This window comes from Dendropsophus ebraccatus, chromosome 6, assembly GCF_027789765.1.
Source record: "Dendropsophus ebraccatus isolate aDenEbr1 chromosome 6, aDenEbr1.pat, whole genome shotgun sequence".
Classification (NCBI taxonomy): domain Eukaryota; kingdom Metazoa; phylum Chordata; class Amphibia; order Anura; family Hylidae; genus Dendropsophus; species Dendropsophus ebraccatus.
The window spans coordinates 15,707,206-15,720,095 of NC_091459.1; the positions used below are offsets into that span (position 1 = coordinate 15,707,206).

The 12,890-nt window shown below is 42.2% G+C and overlaps 1 protein-coding gene across 2 annotated transcripts in view; it reads left to right on the plus strand.

Annotated features, from left to right (window-relative positions):
* CLCN2 (chloride voltage-gated channel 2) overlaps positions 1-12,890 on the plus strand; it is a 123,118-nt gene that overhangs the window by 86,155 nt on the left and 24,073 nt on the right. For both annotated transcript variants that reach the window (XM_069974540.1, XM_069974541.1), the window contains exons 10-13: positions 4,609-4,710; positions 9,327-9,411; positions 9,489-9,644; positions 9,780-9,849. In XM_069974540.1, the coding sequence (XP_069830641.1) occupies positions 4,609-4,710; positions 9,327-9,411; positions 9,489-9,644; positions 9,780-9,849 (413 nt within the window). The remainder of the gene's footprint in view (positions 1-4,608; positions 4,711-9,326; positions 9,412-9,488; positions 9,645-9,779; positions 9,850-12,890) is intronic.

A 12,890-nucleotide genomic window follows, 5' to 3' on the forward strand; every position in this document is an offset into this window, starting at 1 on the left:
CAGCTTTAGGCTGGTTTCACACGCTGTAACTGTGCGGCTGTATTTTTTATGCGGCTGTAAATGTGCGGGTGAAACTACGGCCGTGGGAAAAAATAGACATGCGGCTCAAAACATACGGTCATTTACTTGGAAATCTGGTTCAACTAAAAATAACAAATAAAATGTTAAGAAAGTGATGGAAACACCTCTGGATGCATCTGGGAAAGCAGGGAACACAGTTTACATGACTCGCTATTACCGGGGTTTGCGATCCTCTGCACTATAGCCGATGTCTCTCATGGTTAATATATTGAATTAATAAAACACATTTTCTGTCTAATAAAGTCCCTTTTATTGTTCAATAATTAAATGTAAACGATTCCATCATTTTGCAATTAAATATACTGTTAAAATAAATATATATATAAATAAATGTATATTTATATATATATTTATTTTTTGACAGTATATTTAATTGCACAATGATGGATTCGTTAGAATTAAATTATTGAACAAAGAAACTGTATTTATTTAAACGAAAATGTGTTTTATTCATTAAATATTAATTAGTACAGGAAGCACTATAAGCCGGTAATTCATATGCCGGCAATAGAGCATTCTGTACTAATCATCACTTTACTTTAATGAAAACATCAAATGTTTCTTCTAATTATGTTATGACAATAACATTATTAGAAGAAACATTTAGAATTATATGTGCGCTCAGCTGATTGGCTGATCGGCTGAGCGCACATATAAAGAGCCGGTCCGCAGTACAGTCACTTCATTGTGCTGCGGACCAGCGAAGAGGACACATCGGGGTGAGTATAGAGCTCTCCCCACCCCCTCCCCGGCACTGCACCCCTCCCAGCAAGGAAGGGGGGTCACTTAACCCCTTCCTTGCTGGGATGGGTGCAGTCTGACATCAGTCTGGCCCCCCGGGGGTTAAGGGGGATGCAGTACATCCTCCCTTAACCCCTTGGGGGTCAGACTGTAAGCAGCGATCTGTAAAGATGCTGCATACTGTAAGGAGCACAACACCGCTCACAATGATGGGTGTTGTGCTCCTGTTTGTGTGTTTTGTGTGTTTCTCCCTTTTTGTTTTTCAGATATCGGTATCCTGGGGATTACGTCGGATTCCATGGACTACGTCGATGACCAGCGGTTGTTCTTTGAATTTTTTTTAATAAAATGGTCAATGAGGGTTGTGGGGGTGTTTTTATTTGAATAAAAAAATTTGTAAACTTGTGTCTTGTCTTTATTTCTTTACTTTATAGACTTAGTAGTGGAAGCCGTCTAATAGACGGAATCCATTACTAAGTTGGGGCCTAGTGTTAGCCGGTATAAAATGGCTAACACTAACCCCCCATTATTACCCCAGTACCCAATGCCACCAGGGGTACTGGGAAGAGCCGGGTGCCAGTGGTCCCGGAGCGTCAATATTGGCGCTCCTGGACCGGGCGGCAGCAGGCTGGTAAGATTTAGGCTGGGGAGGGCCTAAACCAATGGCTCTTCCCACCCTGGTGTTACCAGGCTGCTGTCGTTTGGTTTTTAACCCGGCTGGTTATAAAAATAGGGGGGACCCTATGCGTTTTTTTTTTAAATAAATAAATAATTAAAAAAAAACGCATAGGGTCCCCCCTATTTTTATAACCAGCCGGGTTAAAAACCAAACGACAGCAGCCTGGTAACACCAGGGTGGGAAGAGCCATTGGTTTAGGCCCTCCCCAGCCTAAATCTTACCAGCCTGCTGCCGCCCGGTCCAGGAGCGCCAATATTGACGCTCCGGGACCACTGGCACCCGGCTCTTCCCAGTACCCCTGGTGGCATTGGGTACTGGGGTAATAATGGGGGGTTAGTGTTAGCCATTTTATACCGGCTAACACTAGGCCCCAACTTAGTAATGGATTCCGTCTATTAGACGGCTTCCACTACTAAGTCTATAAAGTAAAGAAATAAAGACAAGACACAAGTTTACAAATTTTTTTATTCAAATAAAAACACCCCCACAACCCTCATTGACCATTTTATTAAAAAAAAATTCAAAGAACAACCGCTGGTCATCGACGTAGTCCACGGAATCCGACGTAATCCACAGGATACCGATATCTGAAAAACAAAAAGGGAGAAACACACAAAACACACAAACAGGAGCACAACACCCATCATTGTGAGCGGTGTTGTGCACCTTACAGTATGCAGCATCTTTACAGATCGCTGCTTACAGTCTGACCCCCAAGGGGTTAAGGGAGGATGTACTGCATCCCCCTTAACCCCCGGGGGGCCAGACTGATGTCAGACTGCACCCATCCCAGCAAGGAAGGGGTTAACTGACCCCCCCTTCCTTGCTGGGAGGGGTGCAGTGCCGGGGAGGGGGTGGGGAGAGCTCTATACTCACCCCGATGTGTCCTCTTCGCTGGTCCGCAGCACAATGAAGTCACTGTACTGCTGACCGGCTCATTATATGTGCGCTCAGCCGAACAGCCAATCAGCTGAGCGCACATATAATTCTAAATGTTTCTTCTAATAATGTTATTGTCATAACATAATTAGAAGAAACATTTGATGTTTTCATTAAAGTAAAGTGATGATTAGTACAGAATGCTCTATTACCGGGAATATGAATTACCGGCTTATAGTGCTTCCTGTACTAATTAATATTTAATGAATAAAACACATTTTCTTGGAAATAAATTCAGTTTCGTTTGTCAATAATTTAATTCTAACGAATCCATCATTGTGCAATTAAATATAATGTCAAAAAATAAATATATAGATAAATATACATTTATTTATATATCTATTTTTTTTAACAGTATATTTAATTGCAAAATGATGGATTCGTTAGAAATAAATTATTGATCAACGAAAGTGTCTTGATTACAAATAAAATGTCTTTGATTAATTTAATATAGTAACTATTAGAGGCATCGGCATTCGGCATCATTCCCGGCTATTTTTGAAGTACTTTGTACGGACCGCCTGTCAATCCTCGGCCGCATATTCAGCCGCAAATAATGGTCTTGTTCATTTTTTACGGGTCCGTTTACGATAGGGCCGTAGATTCATACATAGTGTGCACTGTGCAGCCGCATATCCTATACTTCACAGCATACACACGAACCCTCAAATATACGGGCGCACTATTACATCCGTACATACGGCCGCACTATTACTACGTGTGAAACAAGGGTGAAAGGGAATCTGTCAGCTGTAGTTCATTTTCCTAAGAGCAGACACTGTTATATAGCTGTAAGGTCAAGGAGACACACAGTACCTTTTACTTATCCAGCTGTGCTTCAAGAACATAGAAAAATTATTTTATTATATAGTAAAAAGAGTCAAAGAGGCCTAATGTTTAATTTACTTAAGTTTATTGGGTGTTTTGGAGATGACAGAGTCCCTTTTAAGGTTTTTTCACATGTACTGTATAAGAAACAGGTTTTGCACTGAATATTGGAGTCTACGACAGTCTATTCTCATAACAGAATTTCATTCCACTGCAAGAATGGAGTGCTATGGCGGAGTAAAAGTTAAGATTCTGTTTCTGATAAATATACTATAAGCAGGCAAGAATCACAGTATATCACCAGTGATATACTGTCATTCTTGCCTGCTTATAGTATATTTATTTTGTTAGTCATTTATCACATGTTTGTGTCGCTGTATACTTTGCTGTATTTATTGTTATGCACTTGCACTTTATAGGTCTTTGCAGGAAGGATGCTTATTTTGCACAGTACCAGTAATATCTTATTAACATTATTGCACCAGTGAGCTTCGCTGTATATATGGGCCAGGGAGTGAGTTGTTGGCTATTCACCTGACTTCTCTTGTATCATGAGGTTCGATTTTAATTGTTTTTAGGGGGGTTTTGACATGTATTTTGGCCGTATTATTTTGTATTTGTGATTTTCAATAAAGAATGAATTCTAGTTAATATGTCATGGTGTGCTTACCATTGTTTCTCTATATCTTGGTGTTGGTTGGTAAAAGGTCTCCTTTAAATAGAGAGCACCAGATACAGTCAATTACACATTGCAGGCGCAGCTCTATCATCCTCTGCTAATAAGTAGATCGCCAATCTCATATCATAGGCTGGATAACCCCTTAATATAAACAAATTGACTCTCTAAACTGATTCAGACCTAATAATAACAACAACAGATTCCCCATATAGACCAGGCCAAAGAATACTTTCAGATCAAAGAGTAGACGTCTAAATACAGACCCCAAAAACTGCACACTTCATAGCAGACCACCTAAATATTATTCCCAGATTAGATCCCAAATATAATTGACACCAAATCTGTCGGTCTCCTTCTGCTTATCCTCCTCACTCTGCTAAACTGTCCTGCCTTGTTCCCTGTGCAGAACAGGATCGCATTAGTTATATCCCATCGCTTCCTCTGCAAAGAGGACCTGACCACTGGCCCCCTCACCAATCCTTACAATGAAGGTGACACAGTGCTAGTTATGTTCAATGGCACCTTTTTACAAATTTTCCATGCCCAGCATTGTTCCCGGCCACCCTCTGTGCAGGGGATTATATTGCATTCTTTTCATATGAGTTCTTATTAGCTTATATTTCTGTTGACATACATACTTTCTCTGTATTGTTTCCGGCAGGATTGCCAGTGGATTTGGAGGCGCACTGTTTGTCTACCTCAATCGCAAGATTGTTGAGTTCATGAGGAAACAAAAGGCCATTAATAAATTTCTTATGAAAAAGTGAGTATGTCTAGAAATTCTGTACCTGGATGTGGCTTTTCTTATCTGAACTAAAAAAAATTTGTGTATAACAATAATAAAGCAATAACAAACAAAAACATTTTTAGGGTACAAACACACACGACGGATCCGCAGCGGATCCCTGACCTGTAATGTCTGTGTGCGGCGGGGCAGCACACTGGCTTCGCGGGACGTCTAGCCGGGAACCCCCAAAGCAAGCCGGATCGTGGAGCAGGTAATGTATAAGCTTCATCCGGCAGGAGGTTAATAGGGCGGTCTCCTGACATACTCGCAGCGGGATGTCAATCCCTCTGCGAGTATGTCTGCCCATGGACATTACAGGGCAGGGATCCACAGCGGATCTTGCTGCAAATTCACAGTGAGAAATCCGCTGTGGACCCATTGTGTGTGTTTAAACCTTTAAACTCCTTAAGGTCAATGGCAATTTTCCTTTTTGCGCTTTTGCTTTTTCCACTTTATGTTTAAAAGGCCATAGCGCTTGCATTTTTTCACCTACAGACCCAAATCAGCCCTTTTTTTTTTTTTTTTTTTGCAACACCAATTGTACTTTGCAATGACAGACTTTATTTTCCCATAAAATATGCTGCGAAACCGGAAAAAAAATCATTTGCGCTGTCAAATAAAAAAAAAAAGGAATTTGTTTTCATTTCAGGGAGTTTCGTATTTATGCCGTTCATCCTATGAAACTGACATGTTATCTCATGATCCTCACATCAGTACGATTACAACGATATTTAACATGTATAACTTTTATTTTATGTGATGGCTTGTAAAAAATTCAAACCATTGTTAACAAATATATGTTCCTTAAAATCGCTCCATTCCCAGGCTTATAGCGCTTTTATCCTTTGGTCTATGGGGCTGTGTGAGGTGTCATTTTTTTGCACCATGATCTGTACTTTCTTTCTACCTTGTTTGCGCATATGCAACTTTTTGATCGCTTTTTATAAAATTTTTCCTGGATTTGATGCAACCAAAAATGTGCAATTTTGCACTTTGGAATTTTTTTGCGCTGACGCCGTTTACGGTGCGAGATCGGGAATGGGATAACTTAATAGTTCGGTCGATTATGCGCACGGGGATACCAAATATGTTTGTATATTTGTTTATTTATTTATATTTATAAAATGGGAAAAGGGTGGTGATTGGGACTTATTAAGGGAGGGGATTTTTTTTATCAATAAAAACATTTTTTTTTACTTTTTTCTTTACACATTAAGAAGTCGTCCCTCTGGGGGACTTCTATATACACAGTCCTGATCCCTTATAGAGATCAATACTGTGTATATACACAACAATGATCATTGTAATTGGTGATACATTGCTTTGCCCTGCTGCAGGCCATAGCAATGTATTGCCGAGCCAGGAACAGCTACATTGCGATGCTGAGGCCTGACCCGGCCAGAAGAACGGATCTCCCCCCCGCGATCGCATCGTGGGGGGAGATCCGTCCCACTAGACACCAGGGACATGCAGTACAAAGCATTTCAATGCAGCTGTCAGGTTTGACTGCTGCATTGAAATGCCTAATTAGCCGGCGTGGCAACGGGACCCACGCCGGCTAATATAGGCGCTCCCTGGCAGCAGATAGCAGCCGCGAGCGGTGCCGTTCAGAGCGGGGTCCCGGCAGGACCCCTCTCTGAACTCCCCCTGCGCCACCATGACGTACCAGGTACGTCATGGGACGCTAAGGGGTTAAGGCGGGGGAAAACATTATTTATTTTTTTTGTTGAGAAATGCCACTACAGTTTTGATGCAGTTTTCTAAGTCCAAGCCTCACAATGCCGTTCACAAGGCAACTTATAGTCTGCTGAGGCATGGCATTTCACTGTTCTTAAAGGGTGGCCCTTAGGTTATTGAGGTTCTGGGGTACAGAGTTAAAGAGTCACTGTCGTATTTTTTTTTTTTTGCAGAAATCAATAGTCCAGGCCATTTTAAGAAACTTTGTAATTGGGTTTATTAGCCAAATCTGCCATTATCTGCATGTAAAAAGCTTTTTCCCAGGTCCCCCCCTCCTTCCTCTTTTTCATCCACTCTGAAAAATCAGAAAATTGTGACTTGTTGCAGGAGACGTACCCTGTCTGCTCTATGGAGAGGGGAGGGGGGAGGAGGAAGGAGGGAGTTAGCCGGCAGCAGAAAGCAGATAACAGAGGATTACAGGCACGGAGCTGGGTGACAGCTGTAATCCGAGCTCAGACAGGTCACTGGTGACTGTCACAGGAGATATCCCGTGAGGGATTTGTAGATTAACTCTTTGTTGTCCTGTTTTGGTCTTTTCTTTAGCTCTCTCCATAGGAGAACAATGAAGACAGGGGGGAGAGCTTCAAACTGCTTTTTCATGATAAAAATGCATTTTTTGGATAATAAACCCAATTACAAAGTTTCTTAAAATCGCCTGGACTATTGATTTCTGCCAAAAAAAATTTCACGACAGTGACACTTTAAGAGTCTCTACACAGTGACCCAGCTGAGCCAGCTGAGTGCAGGCCCCTTTATTTGAGGTTACTCCCTAATGATGCGACCTGGATGAGATGGCGCATTGTCCTCCATGAAGATGACATTAGGCGGCTGTGTTGTTCATACAGAGGCACAATGACTGGATTACTGATGTTATTAAAGTAGTATGTGCTTGTCACTGTGGTGTCGCCCCGCTGGGAGGAGCGACCAGTCACACAGTGTAGGGCCGTTCTGCATTGACTAGACCCACCTGCTCACACCAAAGGCAACAGTGGCTAATTCTTAGTGCTCTCCTTGACATCTCCAACATCGTTGGCGGACGTTATTTCTGCTCAGTGTAAATTGACTTTTATTGTGTCTGTGTAAACAACACAGACCTAATTCCATCTTCATGGAGGACAATGCTCATCAAGGTCACATCATTAGGGAACGGCTGTTGGAGACTGCGGACCTCAAATAGAGAGACCTGCACTTTCTCCAGACCAGAATCCCATAGAAAACCTAAGGGATCTGCTAAGTTGTCATGTAGGGGCCCGTAACTCTGCACCCCAGAACTTGTGGGATGCCATGCCCCAGCAGACAATGAGTCTCCTTGTGAACAGTTATTGTTGAGCTGTAATTGGGGCTTAAGGGCACATGACAAGTTATTGAGACATTGATATGATATGTTGGAGTATACCCACCACTGGTGTTGGCTTTTGTTTCAATAAATGGTTTAAGATGAGGAAATCACCGTTGCATGCTTTTACTTATATGTCCTACTATCATGATATATTATCACTGGAGTGTGAACTTTTAAAATGTTCCATGAATTTTACCCCCAAGCCAAACATCCCTAACTTTTTGTAAGCAGTGTATCTGGTTACTTTAGCCAGAGCTGAGCACCATAAGATATAGGAAGATATTTGGTCACAAACAAAATAAAGTAAGAACTCATTTTTAGCAGGTTTGTATCCTCATTTGTCATTTATGACTTTATATTTTGTTTTATTCCTCACTGTGTGATGCCTTATTATGAAAACAGTAAATTGTATCTTGTGCTTTACTGCCTTGAGGGTGTCATAAAACTGTGAATGAGTGAAAGAAATAGTGTGTAGAATTCTGAGCCTGATATCTTTGGTAAAATAGTGCATACATTACATTACGTCAGGTTTTAAGGAATTTTCAGACTCACAACTATTTTGTTTTGTTTCTTTTTTGTTATTAACGGAGAAGTCCATTGTCATCCCCCCCCCCAACTCTTCCCGGCTCCAGTGCTGGGGTCGGCTGTCCTCTGCTTTGGTTCCCAGTCCCCCGGCTTCTTCCTGGTCTGAGCGTGGACGCGAGACGTGACGTGTCATGCCTGCTCAGCCAGTCAGCGGCCAAGGCAGGACCCCAATGATTATCAATGGAGGGGACAGGGAAAATCAGTGTTCGGGGCCCAAGTTTCCTCCCACAGTTATATTCTATTCTACCCGTCTACATCTGGCTTAAAGAGACTCTGTCAGTAGGTTTATACTGTCCTATCTCAGGGTAGCATAAACTAGTGACAGAGAAGCTGAACAGGATGATGTATCACTTACATTGTTCTGTGCAGCTGATCCAGAGATCTCCTCCTGTATAACATGGACAATAAGTAGTCTTCTCCATTATGTGCATGAGCCCAGTAGTCCTGGATATTCATGAGAAGCAGAAAAATTCGCCCACCAGCTTTTGATTGGCAGTTACCTATCCAAGCTATTTATACACAGTCAACTGTCAATCAGCAACTGGAGGGCGGGGGGAGGGGTATGGCAATAATCCTATTCTCCTGCATATTAGAAGAACGGCTGAACAGAATCCTTTAGGTAATAAACCATACCATAAACAGTTTTTGAAATATGTACAGATGAACAACAGATGCATTTGTGTGCATCCGTCTATACATTGACTTCCATTCTTTAAAAACGGATCAAAACACATCCCTTTTTTTTGGGGGGGGGGGGGGGGGTCGACCACATCTTTGTGCACTCTAAATGCATCAGTTTTTCAATCCGGTTTTTTTTTTTGCATTTAAAAAAAACTGACTGCAAAAGCACCGTGTGAACCCAGCCTTAGCTCTGTCTTGTAGTAAAGCTGCAGATTTCTTAACAAACTGATTGCTGAAACTTAACCCACAGGCGTCTTCTGTTTCCGGCTGTGGTCACTTTATTGATATCTACTCTGACTTTTCCACCAGGATTTGGTCAATTCATGGCTGGTCAGGTAAGTGGATATAGGTAGTAATATACCAACACAGTTTTTCCAACACAGATTCAACTCATATTCACCTTTCTCCCCAGCTGACACAAAAAGAGACTTTGGTGACATTATTTGATAACTGTACGTGGGCTCAACAAGGGGTCTCTGAGGACTTTATGTTTAGAGGGGCTTCCAATGCTTGGAAAAATCCCAGAACCAATGTGTTTGTCAGTCTGGTGGTCTTCATTCTTATGAAGGTAAGGTGTAAATTTGTTCTGTATGTCACATAGTTTTTACTGTTTATGTCTAGTATTGTCTTTGCATGCGTCACCGCTTTATGTTACTTTTTACATTTGTCTTACCCCGTATTTGAAACCATTTTTCTCTTTCAGTTTTGGATGTCTGCTCTGGCTACCACACTTCCAGTTCCATGTGGAGCGTTCATGCCAGTATTTGTAATTGGTGAGTTATACAATGTTTATTCACCAGTAACAATCGGACATTTATAAAAATTAATCAGGCTGATTTCACGTTAGACAAAGGTTGTAAACACTGTGGAATATGCATAGGGAGTAAACCCTGAGGATTGTGCATAGAGTGTAAACCCTGAGGATTATGCATAGGGTGTAAACCCTGAGGATTATGCATAGGGTGTAAACCCTGAGGATTATGCATAGGGAGTGAACCCTGAGGATTATGCATAGGGAGTGAACCCTGAGGATTATGCATAGGGAGTGAACCCTGAGGATTATGCATAGGGAGTGAACCCTGAGGATTATGCATAGGGAGTGAACCCTGAGGATTATGCATAGGGAGTGAACCCTGAGGATTATGCATAGGGAGTGAACCCTGAGGATTATGCATAGGGAGTGAACCCTGAGGATTATGCATAGGGAGTGAACCCTGAGGATTATGCATAGGGAGTGAACCCTGAGGATTATGCATAGGGAGTGAACCCTGAGGATTATGCATAGGGAGTGAACCCTGAGGATTATGCATAGGGAGTGAACCCTGAGGATTATGCATAGGGAGTGAACCCTGAGGATTATGCATAGGGAGTGAACCCTGAGGATTATGCATAGGGAGTGAACCCTGAGGATTATGCATAGGGAGTGAACCCTGAGGATTATGCATAGGGAGTGAACCCTGAGGATTATGCATAGGGAGTGAACCCTGAGGATTATGCATAGGGAGTGAACCCTGAGGATTATGCATAGGGAGTGAACCCTGAGGATTATGCATAGGGAGTGAACCCTGAGGATTGTGCATAGGGAGTGAACCCTGAGGATTGTGCATAGGGAGTGAACCCTGAGGATTATGCATATGGAGTATATTTCCCCCCAAATGTGTGTTTGCCCATCCCCAAATGCAGATATTTTGAAAAAAAAAAAAAAATATTTGATTTGTCTTTCCATACTTATCAGCTATTGCATGCCCTACAAAAAGTGTTGAATTCTTTCCAGTCTGGCACAGTGCTCTCTGCTGCCAACTCTGTCCATATCAGGAACTGTCCAGAGCAGGAGAGGTTTTCTATGGGGATTTGCTGCTGCTCTGGACAGTTCCTGACCGAGACAGAGGTGGCAGCAGAGAGCGCTGTGTCAGACTGGAAAGAAAACAACATTTTATGCAGGATGTACAGCAGCTGATAAGTACTGGAAGACTGGAGATTTTTTTTTAATAGACGTAAATTACAAGTATGTCACCTATTGGCACCAGTTGATTTGAAAAAAATTTTGGTGAACAATCCTTTTAAACTATCAATATGGGATATATTTTAAAACCATCACATTTCCTTCCTACATAAACAGATTACCTGGCACAGCCATCAGCTGCCGCTGCTTCTTTTTTTGCCCACAAAATTAATATTTTAGATTCTTAAGATGTTGCTGAAAGAAATCTGACATTCCTCCCTCCTTCCCTCTGTTATTGGTTTGAGTAAAAAGTTCTGATATAAACAGCTTCAGTCTTCTATGCTGAAACCTCCTACAGAAATGACCATCACATCCAAGTTGGCACCTCGGCAATTCCCATTGTTTTCTACAATAACATCTGCCACTAAAGTGCCTGATTTAAGAAAAACACTTCAGCCCACAATGCCCATTGCCAAGGAAACTTTCACACACTGCTCAGATATCTCTCAAGTAAGTCACAGATCGGTGTAATTATATTATTAATAAGCCATTCCAAACAAAATAGACCCAGATTTATTAATCTGCCTAAAACTAGTTTGTGTTCTGGCCGTTTGGGAGTTCACTGCATCATGGGTCCCATTACTGATACGTGCTCATTCCATGCTATGTGGCCAGCACACGGATGTGTGAAATGGGCTTAAAGGGACTCTGTACCCACAATCTGACCCCCCCAAACCTCTGTACCTTCGGATAGCTGCTTTTAATCCAAGATCTGTCCTGGGGTCCGTTCGGCAGTTGATGCAGTTATTGTCCTAAAAAACAACTTTTAAACTTGCAGCCCTGTGTCCAATGGCTGTGGCCTAGATTATGTATGCATTAGGCTGGAACACCCTCTCTGTCCCTCCTCTCCACCCTCCTCATAATTAGGAATGCTTCAGGCAGATTGTCTCCTATTTCTCACCAGTGTCAGCACGGCACATGGGCTGGATCGTTAAGGCACCTTTGCAGTGTTCAGACAGGAGAAAATGTTCTAAGGGCATTTCTAATGATGAAGAGGGTGGGGAGGAGGGACGGAGGGGTGGTGCAAAGTTAGGACAAAAACACTCTAGGCCACGGCCGTTTGACACAGGGCTGTAAGTTTAAAAGTTATTGTTTAGGACAATAACTGCATCACCTGCCGAATGGACCCCAGGACAGATCTTGGATTAAAAGCAGCTATCTGAAGGTACAAGTGGTTTGGGGGGGTCAGATTGTGGGTACAGAGTCACTTTCAGTGTTTCTCCTTCCCTTTCCAGCCAAAGATAAGTAACCCACCAGGTATAAAGGGTTAACCTTTCCACTGCCCTCCACCAAGCAAAAGGGGAACTATCAGCAAGTTAGGCAGATTTAGCAGAAAGCAGCAGCTGAGAACTAGGGGAAGGAGACTGAATAAAAAATACTGTAAGAAGTATGAAATGAAATATTCTCAACATTAGCAGCAACATATGAAAAGTTATGTTTGCATGGAGTACCCCTTTAATAAAATGTCCCCCCCCCCTTTAATTAAAGTGTCACTGTCGTGTTTTGTTTTGTTTTTTTTGCTGAAATCAATAATCCGATTTTAAGAAGCTTTGTAATTGGGTTTTTTAGGCAAATATGCCATTATCTGCATTCAAAAAGACTTTCCCCAGCGGAGATTAGTCGCCAGCAAAGAGCAGAGAACAAAGGATTACACAGTGGGAGATGTGTGAAAGCCGGTATAGAGAGGTCAGTGCTGACTTTAGAGGAGATAGCCCAGTGATGTAGCTGTAAATTAACTCTTTGTTGTCCTATTTTGGTGCCTCATCTCCCTCCACCCCTCCCCTGTCCATAAGAGAACCATGAAGACAGGAG